This window comes from Psittacula echo (assembly GCF_963264785.1).
Source record: "Psittacula echo genome assembly, chromosome: 5".
NCBI lineage: Eukaryota > Metazoa > Chordata > Aves > Psittaciformes > Psittacidae > Psittacula > Psittacula echo.
This window is the reverse complement of record NC_137739.1, coordinates 82,140,210-82,155,629: the sequence shown is the minus strand read 5'-3', so window position 1 is coordinate 82,155,629 and position 15,420 is coordinate 82,140,210. Positions and strand designations below refer to the sequence as shown.

General features: G+C 43.7%; 1 protein-coding gene across 1 annotated transcript in view; it reads left to right on the top strand.

Annotated features, from left to right (window-relative positions):
* MAPKBP1 (mitogen-activated protein kinase binding protein 1) overlaps positions 1–15,355 on the top strand; it is a gene marked incomplete at both ends in the record, with an annotated part of 97,673 nt that extends 82,318 nt beyond the window's left edge. Inside the window, 11 exons of the mRNA XM_080619621.1 lie at positions 1,491–1,639; positions 2,327–2,376; positions 2,893–3,129; positions 4,077–4,246; positions 5,861–6,006; positions 6,505–6,675; positions 7,540–7,618; positions 9,175–9,485; positions 10,247–11,299; positions 14,036–14,121; positions 15,062–15,355. Coding sequence (XP_080475747.1) covers positions 1,491–1,639; positions 2,327–2,376; positions 2,893–3,129; positions 4,077–4,246; positions 5,861–6,006; positions 6,505–6,675; positions 7,540–7,618; positions 9,175–9,485; positions 10,247–11,299; positions 14,036–14,121; positions 15,062–15,355 — 2,746 coding nt within the window. The remainder of the gene's footprint in view (positions 1–1,490; positions 1,640–2,326; positions 2,377–2,892; positions 3,130–4,076; positions 4,247–5,860; positions 6,007–6,504; positions 6,676–7,539; positions 7,619–9,174; positions 9,486–10,246; positions 11,300–14,035; positions 14,122–15,061) is intronic.
* Between the last annotated feature and the right edge of the window lie 65 nt (positions 15,356–15,420).

Below are 15,420 nucleotides of genomic sequence, written 5' to 3'. Positions count from 1 at the left end.
TGGGGCAGCCAGAGTTTCTCTGGACAACCTGTGCCAGCGCCTCACCACCTTCATAGTGATGAATACAAGCAGAAGGATGCTATCAAAGTTACTGATACAAAGTCAGTATTTCCTACCATATATAAATGTAATTAGTATACCTTATAGGATAAAACATGGTATAACTTCAAATGTACTGTGGTGCTTGAACTGTCTTGAGATTCTCCTGCTTAGACACAAGAACCTGAGAGTGACAAGATGGACACATAAGGAGACAGTAGGAGAGATGAGGAGACTGACATGTCTCTGAATGTCCAAAGGAGACGAGGAGGGCCAACATGAAATTGTTTCACTGCAGACTGCAGTCAGTTTAACTCCTTCTGGCACAACACCTCAAAGCTCCTATGAAAGGGTCGGGTAGTGAGTGCTCAGCCACTCCTAGTAAAATGGAAATTAATGTTCTGCACTGTGTGGGAAGGGAAAAGATTAAAATGCCTTAACTCCTTCTTACCGTGTTTCAATACTGCCTGCTATCTGTCAGCTGCAGAAGTCAGTACCTCACCAGGCTGCTCTGTATTTGGTGGATGAACTATTTTTATTCCATGAATAATGCTTGGCACTCAACACCCACCACTGATATCCTATAAATGTCACTAATGGTGAGTTTGGTACTTTAGCTCAAAGCCATGGAGCGGGTGCTACTCAAATTTGTTAGGGAATTCTTCATTTGTTCAAGTATTGTCCAAGGTTCATTTGGTTCTGTTGACTAAAGGGGTGAGGGGAGGAAGGGGAAGAGAAGAAAGAGGGAAGGTAGAGTTTGGTGAGTATCCTTGATTGGTATGAGGGAATTCCGTGCTGGGAGTGCCTCTGAGGTCTGTGTGGGAACACTTGTCTGATCTACTTTGATTAAAGATCTTCCCAAAACATGTTTTACATTATTCTTTGTGTTTGAAGGCTAAAAAAGGCAGCACAGAGCTCTTATGGTGTGTGGGCTGTGCCTTCAGGTTGTGCCTGGTGCAATACTTGATATGAACCTGTCTCTTATATGGTAATTTGCCATATACCCAGTTGCTGTCAAACAGGGAGTATCTCTATGACATTTTTGATGTGTAAAACAGTTCCAGAGTGGAAATGCCTAAGGGCGGTAAAACTTTTTGCTTTTCAAATATTCTTTACTATCTTGACCTTATCAGTTGGCAGGGTCTGATACAGAAGGCCAAGCTTCATTCCACTTGACTTTCTCAGACTTGTTTTCTTCTGTTCTGATTTCTGCCATCCTTCCACACATATGAGATGATTTGTTGTGGCAGGATCTACTCACCTTTGTGCAGGGTTTAACTTGCCCTGTTTCTGAGAGATGGGGTTTGCTAGAGCAAGGACTCTTTGGGAGAGTTGAGGCAGCCTACTGAGTGTTTATGAAGGTAAGGTGGAGAAGTACCTGGTGTAAGGACTGAAATGATGGGCAATTCTTGAGATAGACCATAATGCTTCTTCCAATTCCTGCTTCCCAGGCATGAGTCCATCTCTGCCTTGTCCTCTGCGCCTGCACTCTCATCAGACAGTGACAAGGATGGTGAAGATGAAGGAAATGATGAAGATGAGCTGCGTGAGCTGCAGTCGTTCCATATTGAGTCCAGCTGCAACACTGACAGAGACTCAGGTATAAAAGGGAGAGGAGCATGTGCAGAGATGGAGGAAAATGGCATGAATGTGAAGTGGGAGGTGAAACACACTGGCTTAGGGATAACAAGATATGGGCAGAAAGAGAAAGAACAAGACAGAAACAGATGGATCGATACCAATGGGGAAAGATGGAGTTTCCCATCCCTGTGTCTGAAGAGGGATGTGTTCCTGAGTTCTCTGATTAGAGATCAGCTGTTAAATTGCCAAGTTTCTTGCTAGTTCCACCTGGCCAAACAAAATCTGAGTTAGTGTCCTGGGCTTGGGTATACAAGCTATTAGAAATCCACAGAAATCAAAAGGTACCTCATGGAAGATTCTGGAGATGTCTGATAAAACTCACCGTAGTGATTACCATTGCTGATTGGAGGTATTTTTACCACTGATATTAGTGTTTTGAAGCAGGTTTTTTCCTAAGGCTTTAGTGGACCATTGCCCTGTGGCAAGCATTCTGCAGTGGGTCTGCTGAGTCAGCAAAAATCTTGTATGAAACGGTACACCTCCATTAATGTTATGTAGTAGTCTAGGAAAGCATGTGTTGACAGTGCCTGCTGGTTCAAAAAGTGTAGGAATGCTGCCTTTGAGGAAAAATGAGATAAGAGGTCTTTCAAAAGCTGGACTGCTGGTCAAGGATATCAACTAGGTATATATCTTTTTACTTTTCCAGATACAGACCTTACCCTTTCAAGAAGCCTTTCTCACTGGGAAATGAGGAGGGTGAGTTGTAAAACCTTCAAATTCTGTTTCTTGTCATAGTGAAACAGGAGAAGAAATTCCCATGGAGATTAGAAACTTCATTTACCCTGGTGGGGAAGGTGCAGCTGTGGTGGGAAGCCATTGAGAAGCCTCTCTGTGAAGAGTTGACTAGAGGGTGGCAAAGTAGAGCCTAGTTTAAGAGACAGGGACCACTTGGGATCTTTACATCAGTATCTTTCCGTCAGATGTTATGCTTTTGCCACCCCTCATTCTGGCCTGAATCTTATGTGATACCGAAGCTGATCATATACTTGGATCTGAGTGATGCATTTAAATGTTCAGTTATACAAGAAGCAGCAACAGATGTATCATCTTTACTTAATGCTTTATGATTAAGGGAGGAAGTTTAAGCTGTCTCACAGACAGCTTTTATGGAGATGGACATAATTGTGTCTTTCTGTGGGTCCTGTGTTTCCTGTCTTGTCTTTCCATAAGCAGAAATCTCCATCCCTAAGCCTGTCTTTGAATTTCTTTCAGGCCAAAGAGATAGCAGCAATCCAGCGCTCAGAGGCACCGATGAGCAAGATGCCTCGGCAGCGTGGGCGCTGGTCCCAGCCAACCAGCAACATAGAGATGACTGTGAAATCCATGCTTGACTTGCGTCAGTTGGAGTCTTTCTCTGTTTCCCGTTCTCCAAGTCGAGACTCACTCTCTCAGAACAGCAATGGGGATGACAGAGAAGAGCAGGCGGATCTTCGTGTGCACGTCAACAAAGTAAGGGCATTACTACTCAGAGGTGTAGCTACTCTGAGTGCATATGTCCTGCCTCTATTTATTGTTACCTGCACATATTACTACTTGATGATATTTTTCATATCATTAGAGGTGGCTCTAAATGCCTTCAGAGAAGCTTCTTTAGATAATTCTGTTGTAATTAGTACTCCTGCGGTGTGTGACTCTGCCATCTTAGGATCAAGGTTTTGTTCCAATGACAGGGAAGCCCTCATGTTTTCCTCTAGCTCTTTGATTATTTATGGCAAAAAGAAGCTGAGCTCAGAATTACAGATGTGTCCCTGATCACCTGTTAGCTCGCTCTGCTGGGGTGCAGTTTCTTAACCAGTAGCCACTGAAATGTGGCTCATGTGACACCCTTAGCTGTGGGCTGTGCTAGATGATTAAGTTCTCTTTAATCTTTGTCTCAATGGATCACAGCAGGTAATGTGTACTCATACCTCAGAAAGCTAATGCCTGTTTTCCAGTAGCAATCTCTCCTGGTGCCTAACTTCATTAGATTTTTTCCTTCCTTTATAACTGTGTGACTGAGAAGAGGGTTGGGCTTGTTGCATGCAGTAAATCAGTGGTTTTCAGCTGTGGCCCACAGACTTCTCTGGATTATGTCTGATCAGCCTATAAAAGGTAATGGAAGAACCTGCTGCCACATGGCTTGCACTCCTAACGTGTGGTCAAAGAGGGATAGGGGCTTCAGTACTTTACCAGAGTATTTTAGGGGACTGCAAACAGGAAACAAAATAGGAAACTACAGTAGTAGTCTGTCAAGTTCAGTAAATAAGGAACAGGAAAGTCATAGGAGTGCTGTGTTTGCTGTTATCAGATTTCTGATCATATTCGGTGTTGTAATGCCTGTTTTCTAGCTCTGCACAGCACTTGCCGACTTAAGGAAAAGCACTGTTAATATCCAGTTTTCTCTCTTTTAAAACCAGGTTGGCAGCTCAGTACCTCCCCAAGATAACCGGTCCTGTGCGCGACCCCAAATGATTCGGCTTGTGTCTTGCGAGGAGGGGATTTTCTCTCAGGAACTGGAACCTTCTGAGAGTGAGGAATGTGTAATCTACCCTGAGCAAGATGAAATCCATCCCACAGACCCTAGCAGGTTAAAAATAAGCTCTCTGCTGTGCATGGCTTAGATGCTTCTGTTTTAGTTTGCGTGTAGCTTGTGTGGTAAGTTGGATGAGTTGACTTACTGCCTGATTGATGTCAGGCATGTTTAGTTGAGAGCTTTATGCCAGCCGGATACTAAAGGAATCTGAAACTAAGAAGGCACCATTAACATAATCTTCCCTCTGAGGAAACTGCACATTAGTAGCTTCCTCTAAGTTTTTTTGTTGAATAAACAACTTGGAGCAGCCTTTTTGCTTTCTCCCTTATCTGGGTTGAAATAAGCAAGGGAAAACTTGGAAGCTGGGAAAAACCCCAAAGGCAATGTGTACATGGCAGTGAAATGTCTGCGCAGGAGAACTGGCAGGACGCTTACTCATGAGAATTTCAAACCTAATTGGGCAAGAATTTAACAAATGTATTATGTGATGACCCTATTGCGGGAAATAGAATGGCTTGCATGAGATAGATGGAATTGAAAAGGACACTGGAAACAGCAGAGACTTTTTTTACTTCTGCTGCTCTTTCTTCTGGTTTAGTTTTACCTCATTTAATTTCCTGTTTCCTCCTGTGCTCCATTTTTTTTCCTTCCCTGAATTCTGATCTTCTCTTCCCCTCTTAACCTGATGCAAATAGCTGTTTAATTCCTCTGTCTCCTTCTGCTCTGTTACAAAGAGCGGGCTGACAGCTTTAAACAGGCTTTTATGCAAGAGTGCATGCCAAGTTTTTGCAGCTGAAGCTGCTAGGCTTCTCCCAGTTTCTCTTTATTTACATCTTTAATTCTATTATGATAACATTTGGACAGAGCAGACCCATGTGCTGCTCTGTCATGTAAGAAAGGGAGGCCCTGTGGTGATGTTAGATACAGACTGGACATAGCTCAATGTATACAGAGTTTGCAAGCTGAGAGGGGTAGTTGTTATTCAGTTCCATTGGGTGACTTCTGCATCCTACCTTTGCATTGAAGTACATCTGAAACCAAAGGATTTCATAAAGTAGAAAACTGAAGTCCTCAGTTTATCAGGCAAAAGAGTGGTGCTGGCGTCATTTGACAAAGTAAGACTCATGAAATCACAACAGAAACCAGGAACCCTGTCCCACAGCATTGTATTTTTTATGACCTTCTTCAGTAAATTAGTCTTGCTCGAACCCACAATCTTCTCTATTTTGCAACACAGAAGTTGCCCAAAGAAGCAGGGCATAAACATGGAAAAAATAGTGTATTAGGGCTCAAATCTATGGCAAACTGGAGTTTGTTTCATGTGGGTATAGGCCTGGGTGTAGTCCCTTCTTCATTGCAGAGACCTCTACTATTTGTTCCTCACCTATGCTGGAAATAAAGCCAGGGCAGTGCTGTGCTGGTACCTGGTAGTCATGGGAAACTGACAACACCCAGAAAGTCAGACTTCACTGTCCAAGCTTAATGAAATGCAAAACCCATACTGTGTAATGATGAGAGAAATCAACTTCTGTTTCTCTTTATAAGCCTTACTTCTGTAATCAAGGGTGTTACTAACACAGGTAAGGCCTTATTAAAGTTAGAATGTGCTTCTTCATGTGTAAAATAAATATGTCTTCTAGTGCTGTATCTTTCCCATCTCTTTTGTAGTGAGTTCCAGGTAAAAGCACTGCCCCATGGGAAGCTAAATAGAGGTTATCACAGTAATGGATGCCCAGATAAACATAGTCCTGACAGTGCCTGCTCTGTAGATTACAGCAGCAGTCGTCTGTCCAGCCCAGACCATCCAAATGAAGGTAAGATGCAGAGACATTACAGATGTGATTATACATGATGTTGAGCACTGCAGGACCTTGCTGGGGTGGTTCTGTGCCGTGTTTATCAGTTTCTATCCTGATCTGTAATTCTTAACCCTCTTAATAAGCTGAACTGAGGTCACACTCCTATTAATTTTGCTAGTATTGCTGTAAAGATTGAGGTCCATTTCAACAGGCGCTTCAGTGAAGCCACTGTTGAAGCAGAAGTTGGTTAAAGTGCACTTCCTGTGTGCACCTTTGGTTTTCTTTTACATTGCCTAGATAAGGAGGCAGGTTTAGTATTGATTATCCTGTAGGCTGTGCTGCCTGTGGGATATAGGAGAGAATTACTCTTAATGCTCACCAACATTTGCTTTAACATTCTAGGTTCGATTTATCATCTTTGCTGAATGTTTGGGTTTTGGTTTTGTTTTTTACGCTGGCTAATGTTACTGTGATTATGCTGTTACAGCACTGAGGTGGTTTGCCTTTTCCCAGATTCTGAAAGCACTGAGCCGCTCAGTGTGGACGGCATCTCGGACCTGGAGGGAGAGGAAGGAGAGGAGGATGTGGCTACTAGCATGCCGGAGGGAGAAATCCCCCAGATACATGATCAGGAAAAGTTCCTCAAGGAGCATTTTGGGACCCTGGGCAGCACTGATGGAAAAGGTACAGCTCTCTGCTTGGTAGGGGGGAATTTGGGACGGCATTCCAGATTTGTTCCCTATGTAAATCAAATGAGGCTGTGAGTTTTGCTAGGCTTTTGTGGCTGTGTGTACGTGAGGGCGAAAACAGGGAGCCAGTATAGAGAGGCCTAAAGAAAAGTGACGTGTTAACTCCATCGGTCTGTGTGTAAGTCTTTGTGGATGAGACTGGGGTCTGTGTCAGTTTGGGTTAAGGGTTGTCCATGGAATCCTGAAGGAACATTCTCTTAGCTCCGCACTCGTGTATGAAGGTATTATACTGTGTGTTCACCCCCCCCATAGGTGACATGTAGTGGCCTCTAGTGGTCTGTTAAGGCATAACAAATGTCACAAAAGAAAAGGCTGAAATGCTGGGTGGAGGGAGGGAATAAGAGGAGACATCAGAGTGGCAAAGAAGCTGGTTAGTCTTTATCAACCAACCCCAGCACAAAGCGTATCTTTTTAGAGTTGATGATGGTTGCAGGCAGCAATATCTATGTGAGTTGTCTGTTTTCTGTTTCATTTTTAATTTATTTTCCTCTTTTGATTGGTTTGTTTTCTGCTTGATGCCAGCTCTTCACAGTCCTGCAGACAGGATAGGACACAAAGGGAAGCGAAAAAGGAGGAGGCGTACCCTTAGGGAGAGTAGCAGTTAAGGCACAATAATCTAAGTAGAAGAGAAAAGGCAAAGGCAATGAAATGATTTCATTCTCTGTGGTTTTAGCTCAGAAAATCCCCTTGGATATGGGGGAACATTTGCTAGTCTCTGCAATAAGAAAATGCATGTGTCAGAATGTTTGTTCTATAACTAAACTGCTCCCTTTTCTCTCCCCTTTAACCAAAATTTTAGGTGGCTCATGTAGGAATCTGGAAGGAAGTGAAAACCTCAGCATTTCCTCTCGCTTTCTTTCCCAGTCCCCGGCTCTCAGGTATGGCTCTGCTTGTTTTGAGTGTTGTCTGTCTGTTTTTACTAATGTGAGTAGGTCTTACGCTAGGCCCTGCATCAAAGTAGTTGAGCAAACTTCTGCTCTTGGTGTGCCTATGCCCAGAAAAGTGTTAGCGTAGCACCTGGCAGGCTGGCTGCAGACCCTTGTAATTTGGACAGGCCATCCTGTGTCACCTTAGCTGTTCTGGTTTTCCTATAGCAACGCTGTTTTGTCCTTTTTCCTCTTTCAACAATGTACTTAATTGTTTCATTATTAATGCCTGAATTGATTAAGTTGGAGGAATTGCTCCTAATCTAATTTACTCTTCACTGTTTATACTCTTTTTATTCTTTTGCATTTCATTCAGCTTGGACAATGAAAGTAGGCTTGTCAACTTTGCCTTTGTCTTGCAGTCCTTTCTTACTCAGCTTTGTTTCTCAGTCCCATGCCTTCATGGAGTGCTCTGGTGTCTCATAATAGCCCCATGGCGATATTCTTCTTCCAATAAAACCTCAACCCTAAAACATCCCAAAAGGCCTCTCCAAGCTGTTTCCCTTGTTTAAAAGGAATCCTAACAAAACAAACAAAAAAAGCAAACAAGAAATGGGATAAATACTTTGATTGATTTGGGTTCATAAATGTTTTAAACAAATACTCCTTTATTCCCCATAAATGACAACCTGAGATCTCGGCTCAAAATAATTTCATTCTGTAGGACTGAGCAGATTTGAGTACATCTTCTATGGCTCACCAGCTGTGTCTGGATTCACCATGTCAGGGAATTTTTTTTCTCACTGCTGTATTCAGCTGCTGTTGCTGCTGTCAGGAGTGCCTCTTAGTCTGTCTTGTGTTGGGACCTTAAGTATGTTTGGGAAGAAAGCCAGTGGATAGCTAATGTGTAAGCTTCTGGAGAGTTGCAGTGGTGAACGAAGGAAGTCACTGGTGCTCTAGAGATGTAACAAGAGAGGTAGTTTTATGTTATACAAACCTCTGGGCTTTTAATCACTTCAGCTGTTCAAATATGCCAGATTGACAGTCGCTTCCTTTCTGAAGTAAGCCCACTGTGCTTGTATGAAGTGGAGAGGAAGAGGAAATTAGGCTTTCCTGTTGAAGATACTGACCAGCTTTCCTGGTAATTATGCTTTCATAATGTTAGGAAAGCACTATTATTTGCTCTCAGGTTATCTTAGGATTGAAAAGGTTTAATTTTTAGGAAGGTGAGCTGGGAGAAAAGACCTGACTTTGCCCAGTCTTCCCTCTGCCTGAAATTTTTCCTTCTCTTTTGCCTTCACCTTTCACAGTGTTCCCCCTGGAAACAGTGACCCAATACTGTATGTGATTGTGCAGCCTAAGGTCAAATGCCTGAAGACGAGTGCTTCGGGCTGGGTAGAATAAAGTGGTAACAGACTAAGGCATTTTTGATTTAAAAAACCCTCCAAAATAAACAGATAGGGAAGGGCTCTTTATCCCAAGAGAAACTGGCTTAATGTGTGTGCCTGTTTGTCCAGGACGATTATATTTACTTGTTTTAACTGGGGTTTCTTTATCATGTTCTCTAGACGATTGTCACTCTCTTCGTCAAATCTGATACTGGATTCAAAGCCCATCGAGCTGCCAACCCAGAGCAGTCATTTTACATCAGATCTGTTGAAAAATGGCAGCAGCCAGCCTAGTGATGCTTTGGAGAGCAACCAGCTGCTGGAGAGTGTAAATTCAAATCGGGCTCCTTATGTCCAGAAAAAACGGAGGTCAGCTTTGGAGGCCAGCAGAGTTGGTATGGCTCCTGGACGGGTTATTGCATCCTTCCCAGAAGGCCCTGTGAATGCAGTGATGAGAAAAGCACAGTCAGTTCATGACCTCGTTCATGAGGGTAAGGACACAGGTTGGTATGGTGGTCTAAACCTGAGAATGAAATGGGGAGATTTGAGCTTGACTAGAGATTCAATTGAAGCTTATGTCTTTCTGCATTCTGAGCTACAGGCTTCTAGCGTCTTCTAACTCCTGGCCTGTCATGGGAAGATATTTTTAATTTGTAATGCAGATGCTGGTCTGCTAATTATCAGTCTCCGATATTTGTCTGGCAGCTGTGAGAGGAGCAATGGCAAGGGTGAAATCAACTATGTGTAAAGAAATCCTCTCTTGCTGTGGGTGGTTGCTCCAGGCCAAGACTGGAGCTCCCCAGGGTGGGGAGGAAAGAAAGAGGGACGGAGGAGACAGTAATAGGGAGTTTACTGTATCCATGCCCTCTGTATGAAAGAGCTCCGCTTTTGAAACAATCAACTTATGAACCATCAATAAGCTCTCTGTTTTAAACAAAAAATAAAGCTTATCACCACAACATCATAAGTAAGTTTTTGCCTGCTTCCTCTGGCCTCTCAGTTAATGGTCACATTGGTGTGAGGTCTTCTGACCATACACTTAAGAACAGGTCTCTCTTATCAGGTAAGCAGGATGATGGATGGGCAAAAAAGAAAGCTGTTGAGGCTTGGTGATATTAACCTGAAGTAGTGGTTCTGTACACCTCTCCCAGGGGCTGAGCTGAGGCTGGAGCAGCTCTGTTACTTTCCGATTTTGGAATTCATTGCAGGCTCTTGTCTCTTTTTGGTATGTTTGTCTGTTTAATTCTTACAGATAAGGGTCCTGGAGTGACATCCTCTGCCAAGCAGCGTCCTCAGACTCTTTTGGTGGTTGAGAAGGATCCCAGACCTAACAATTGCAGGGTGTTATCAGCCAGTATGTTGAAGATGGATGGATCTGGTGCTCTGCTGGCCAAAGATGTCAGGGCTGCAAAACCCAAGTCCTACATGAACCCCACAACCAGCTTCCGAGCTAAGATGTCAAGGAGCATATCTGTAGGGGAAAATCTGTACCTTGGTTACTCCTCTGAAATGTTGGCAGATGGGAGGACTAGCCCTCCAGTGGTAGAGAAGGCACAGCTTAGTTCCACAGCAGATGCTGAGAAGATGAAACCACCAGCGAAAGAAAATGTTCCAGTGAAGCCAGCACTTCAGCCAGTTGTAAACTGCTCATCTCCCAAGTCCTTCCACAGCAAGTTGGCATCATCGAACCGAGCGCATCTGATTCTTGACATTCCCAAGCCATTACCTGATAGACCCACCCTGGCCTCCTTCTCACCCACTACTAAAACAAAAACCCTGCTTGAGCCACAGTCTCCACAGTCACCTGCTGGGGCCTGTAAAAAGAAACCCTCTTTTCCTGAGGTCCGAGCCTCCAAGAAGGAGAATCTGACTGCTGGGACTCTGGTTCCTGGTAGAGAGGTTTCAACAGGGCCTACTAAGGAGAGCCCAGTGGAGAGCACAGCCTCAAGGATGGGTTGCCAGGATGAGCCAGGGGTCACTAATCCAAAACTGTCAGAGAGCCAGCACCCAAAATCTCCTGAGGGCACACTGCCCAGGAGCAGGGAGCGGATCACCGGCATCACCTGTGTGCTGGACAGCCAGCCTGGACTGTGCCCACTAGATCCCATCAGGCCGAGGTCTCCTACAGCTATAACTGCCTTGGCACAGGTCTCAGGTGTGCATGGATACCCATCTCTTATCTTCCCCCTTCTGTCTCCTGTCTTTGTGAACCGCCTCACGATCCCATCACATTTCTTTACGTCCAGCTTCTGGCCTGTCTCGTCCTGTCTGCACCTGTCTCGTTCCATAAGCCATACCCTCAATGGTGAGACACTTCTTCAACCTGACATCTTTTTTTCAGTCTTTGATTTCCATTTTCTCTGGGTCTTATGTCTGAAAGTCCTTTGTGGCTGAATGTTTTGTAGACCTCAGCTCTCTCATGTTTGCAGATGGACAATTAACCTGTAGGGGCTCTAACCTCTTTCAGGTCAATGCTAAAAGCTGATGTACTGGGAATCCCCAAGAATGTGTAGATCACATCCCCTGTGCCCCTCTCTGAGCATTTCTGACCAGCAGATGAAGGTGCAGGCCAACATGAGCTAGCTAAACATAGCAAACACAGATAGTAGTGGCAGTAGTTATGTCAGGCAGCTCAGGCTTTACTTTGTTAATGTGCAAGTGTGCAGGCTTCAGAAGGGTTTGCATACAATTGTCTTGCATAAGGTAAGGCTTGACCGAGGTGAGTTCCTTGCTGTAGCAATCTGTGAGAGTGAGAAAGTCTCTGTGCTTTGAGGAATGTCTGCAGGCTGGGCATGCAGCACATGTGCAGGCCTAGACTTTGAGCATAAAGAACATAGTTGAATTTCAGTCTGGAAAAAAAGGCACGAGGTGGGAAACTGTTTTACCTGCTGAGGACAGCTCTCGGCTCTGTTACAGGCCCTGGTTTAGAATACTTCAATCAAATGAAAACTAGCAGGTAACTTCAAACCGAAGCAAAAATCCTGCCCTCCAGGCCAGTGGCAGAGAAACTGCCAGAGTTTTTTCTTTTGGAAATACACCTTCCTGAAACACTGAGCTGAGTCGTGCAGTAAGAAGCTGGATGTTAAGTACTGCACTGATACCTTGTACCTTCAGGGGCTATACACAGCACTGTTTAAGTCCCTTTTGCTGTGTTGTTCTTACATCTGTGAAGGGATACCCCTGTAATCCCCGATCGATTATTATCTGTGGAGCCAGGCTGCTCCACCATTCATTGCGATGGTTAAGCACAGTATTTCTGCACTGAAGCATTGCAGAAAAATGAGTTTCATGCCCTGTTATTTTTCATTTTGCATTTCTAGAGGGATCAAATACCTAAGATTGAAACACTCTCAGGTAGAACAGGAAATGTGATGTTTTGTCTGAGGACCTGCTGTTCTTATAGCGTAGCTGCTCTGTAGAACAGCGAGGGCATCTGAAACTTCCACTGTGGCTTCTGCATATCGTAGTATAGCAGTTTAGAACTGCAGGGTTGACAGAGACCTGTCCTCCTTCTGACTTGCTCTGTGACTTTGGGTTTCCACTTAATTTTTCTGTCCTTCCATTTTCCTCCTGTATAACAGCTGCAGATAAAGAAACTTAATTGTTTTTGTTAAAGCATTTTGACATCTAAACTTAAAATGCTGTGTATGTGCTTAATACTGTTGCTGTGTTTAATATTCTCTGCTGGTTTCTGAAGCGCTCTGTTGTGCACACTGAAGAGGCAGAAAATGCCTGTTACTCAAGCATTTATGTTATGTTTGTGACCTGGCAGCTCACAGAGCTGACGACCAGCATAAAAAGCATGATCAGAGGAGAAATCCAGAAATGATCATGAGAAGAAACAGCTGGGTTTAAAACGAAAAGAGGGGAGGAGGGGGGACAGAAAGAAGAAAGGGTGAAAAAAAGGCAAGAATCTTGGACTGCACTGAAGCCCACTGTGCTCAAACTCTACAAGGTTGGGTGATTCAGGAACAAAAGCTGCAGATGGAAGGATTAATTCATGCCCCTTTGTTCTTATGTATGTGTTTGTTTATGTATAGATAGATGTTCTTCTAGGAAATATTTGTTTATACATCTAGATGTATTCATAAAATTAGCTAAAGTCCCCTCCAGCCTGTTCAAAGCCAATGTTCTTAGAATTGCAGAAATAGTAGTGCTAATGTGAACAAGTTTTGGTTTTAGTTAATTAAAGGAAGTCAAATGGCCTTTGTCCAGGCCTTTGCAAACTGAAGTTAACTGCAGATTGTGTGTGTGTCTGTGTCTTTGTTTGTGGGTTAACTCATGAAAGTGTTTATTTTCTTAAAGCATTGCAGGCCTTAAAATGATGCTTTGGGATAATGTCTGGAGGGGGTAGGCAGAAGATGGTGGCCTTCAGTTCCTTGCTTTTATTTTTCATCTTTGAATTACAGTGTGTGAGCAGTGCATATTCTGGGTTGCTCAGAAATGTGATTCTGTTGTGACTGAATTTGTTTGTCCACATGCCTCTGGACCTCAGTCCTCACTAGAGAACACTGTAATAATTCAGTATAATCCTTCATCTTCAGAACTTAATTGTATACTGTGTGGTACACTTTGTTGTGCCCATGTGGAGAATATATGAGGAAAAGCGTGTAGATTTCTGACCGGGTGGAGGTTAAATTAGAGACTACTCAAATCAGTCACTTTTGCTACTGGAAGCCTTTATTCAGACTTGACTTTAATTGTATTTGAGAATGGCATGGGTAATCTGTGCTGTCCTTAACTGTAGCAGAAATGTGTGATCTGAGAAAAACCATTGCTCAATTTGGAGAGGCTAAAGACTGGAAAAATAGCAATGTTTGAAACAAGCAGCATCTCTAGGTACGAAGGAAAGTTTATGTGGAACTTGTCTGTTTAATGATTGGCTCAAACCAGCCCTATAAATTGAATCAGAATTGTGTGCACGTTGTCTTTCAAATACATATATTAAACAAAAGGAAGGTTTTGTACCGAACTGTGAGATGGCAGATGCTGGAGTGTGTCTGTGCCTTACTTTGGGTTTTTGTTTTTTTCTCCCCTTCAGGATCATGCATCAGCGTAGAGCAGTGTGAGCATGTGGTATCCGAGCTCCAGGACAGCATGCGCAAAGCCATTCATCTTTACCGCATGGTGAGTGACCTCCAACAGGGGCTCTGTTCCAGTGATTTGGCTTTTACAGCCCATGAGCATTGAATCTGTGTGCTTCCTGGCTTGAGGGGTACTTGTTACTGTTGCCTGGTTGTCCACTTGAGTGCACCTTCAGCTTGACCTGAGGAGGCAGGAGGTCCTGATTTCCAGCTGTTGGGTTTTCCAATGGCTTGCTATGGCACTCTTTTCAGTCTGTTTAGCCTATTTTATGCTCTTTTTCAAAGGGGTATTAGAGGATTAGTTAATATTTATATAGTGTTTCAGAGATATGAAATGTCGTAGGAGCTTTAAGTTTTATTATCCCCATCTGTTCTGTCTCTGATGCCTGGGAAAAGGATTAGCAAGTGAGAGATACCATGGAAATCCAGCTGTGAGAAGGAACATGCAACCGCTCACCTGTCCCATTCACTGCCAGACCAGAGTTACATGCAGAGCAATATCATAACTCTTCCTTTCTTTGCTTAGCACTGGTCTGTCAGGCTTCTTGTAATGAGCATGAAACTACCACATCAGACTTCTGCCATGTGGTCCTCTACAGCTCTTGCCTTAATGCTTGCTTTAGCTCTCCTTTGACCTTGCTCTGTTTCTGTGACCAGCTGTGTCTGACAGACAGGAAGGAGACTGGCCCTGTGCTGCAGCTGGGAAACATAGCACCTCCTTAGGCCCAGTATAAGGGGAACACTACCTGAAAATGTGTTTCCCATCTATCCTATTGGCTTGGTGCCTCTGGATTTTGTGTGACTAGAAGAATTGGATGCATGTCCTGCTTTATGCCTAAATTGGCAGTCTTGAATGTTGAAGAAAACAACACTTGAGTGGTCTGCAAATCTTCATGGTTTCAGTTCTCTAAAGGACTGAAACTGCTTACTCGGTGCTCAACCTAAATCCCAGTCCATCATTTCCTTTTCCTCTCTCTTTTCAGGTGTTAAATGATACAGAGTCTTCTACTGACAAAGATAAAATAGCAGGCCTCCTGACAGAAACGTTCTCCTCAATGAAGAAAGAACTGGACTCTCTGAAGGAAGAGGAAAAGCTTCCGAAGGTTAAGGAGGTACTGATGAAGCCACAAGATACCACTACTCCATCAAATGAGGGGTGTGGTGCCAATCTACCAAGTCCCAAGAGTTTGGGGGATCAGCAGACACTAGCTTTGCTGGAACAGTACTCAGAGCTGTTGCTACAAGCTGTGGAACGACGCATGGACAAAAAACTTTAGGAGGGGTGGCTTTCAGGTGTTTGTGAATACACAGAGATAATCCCAAGAAGAGGACCACAGAGAGA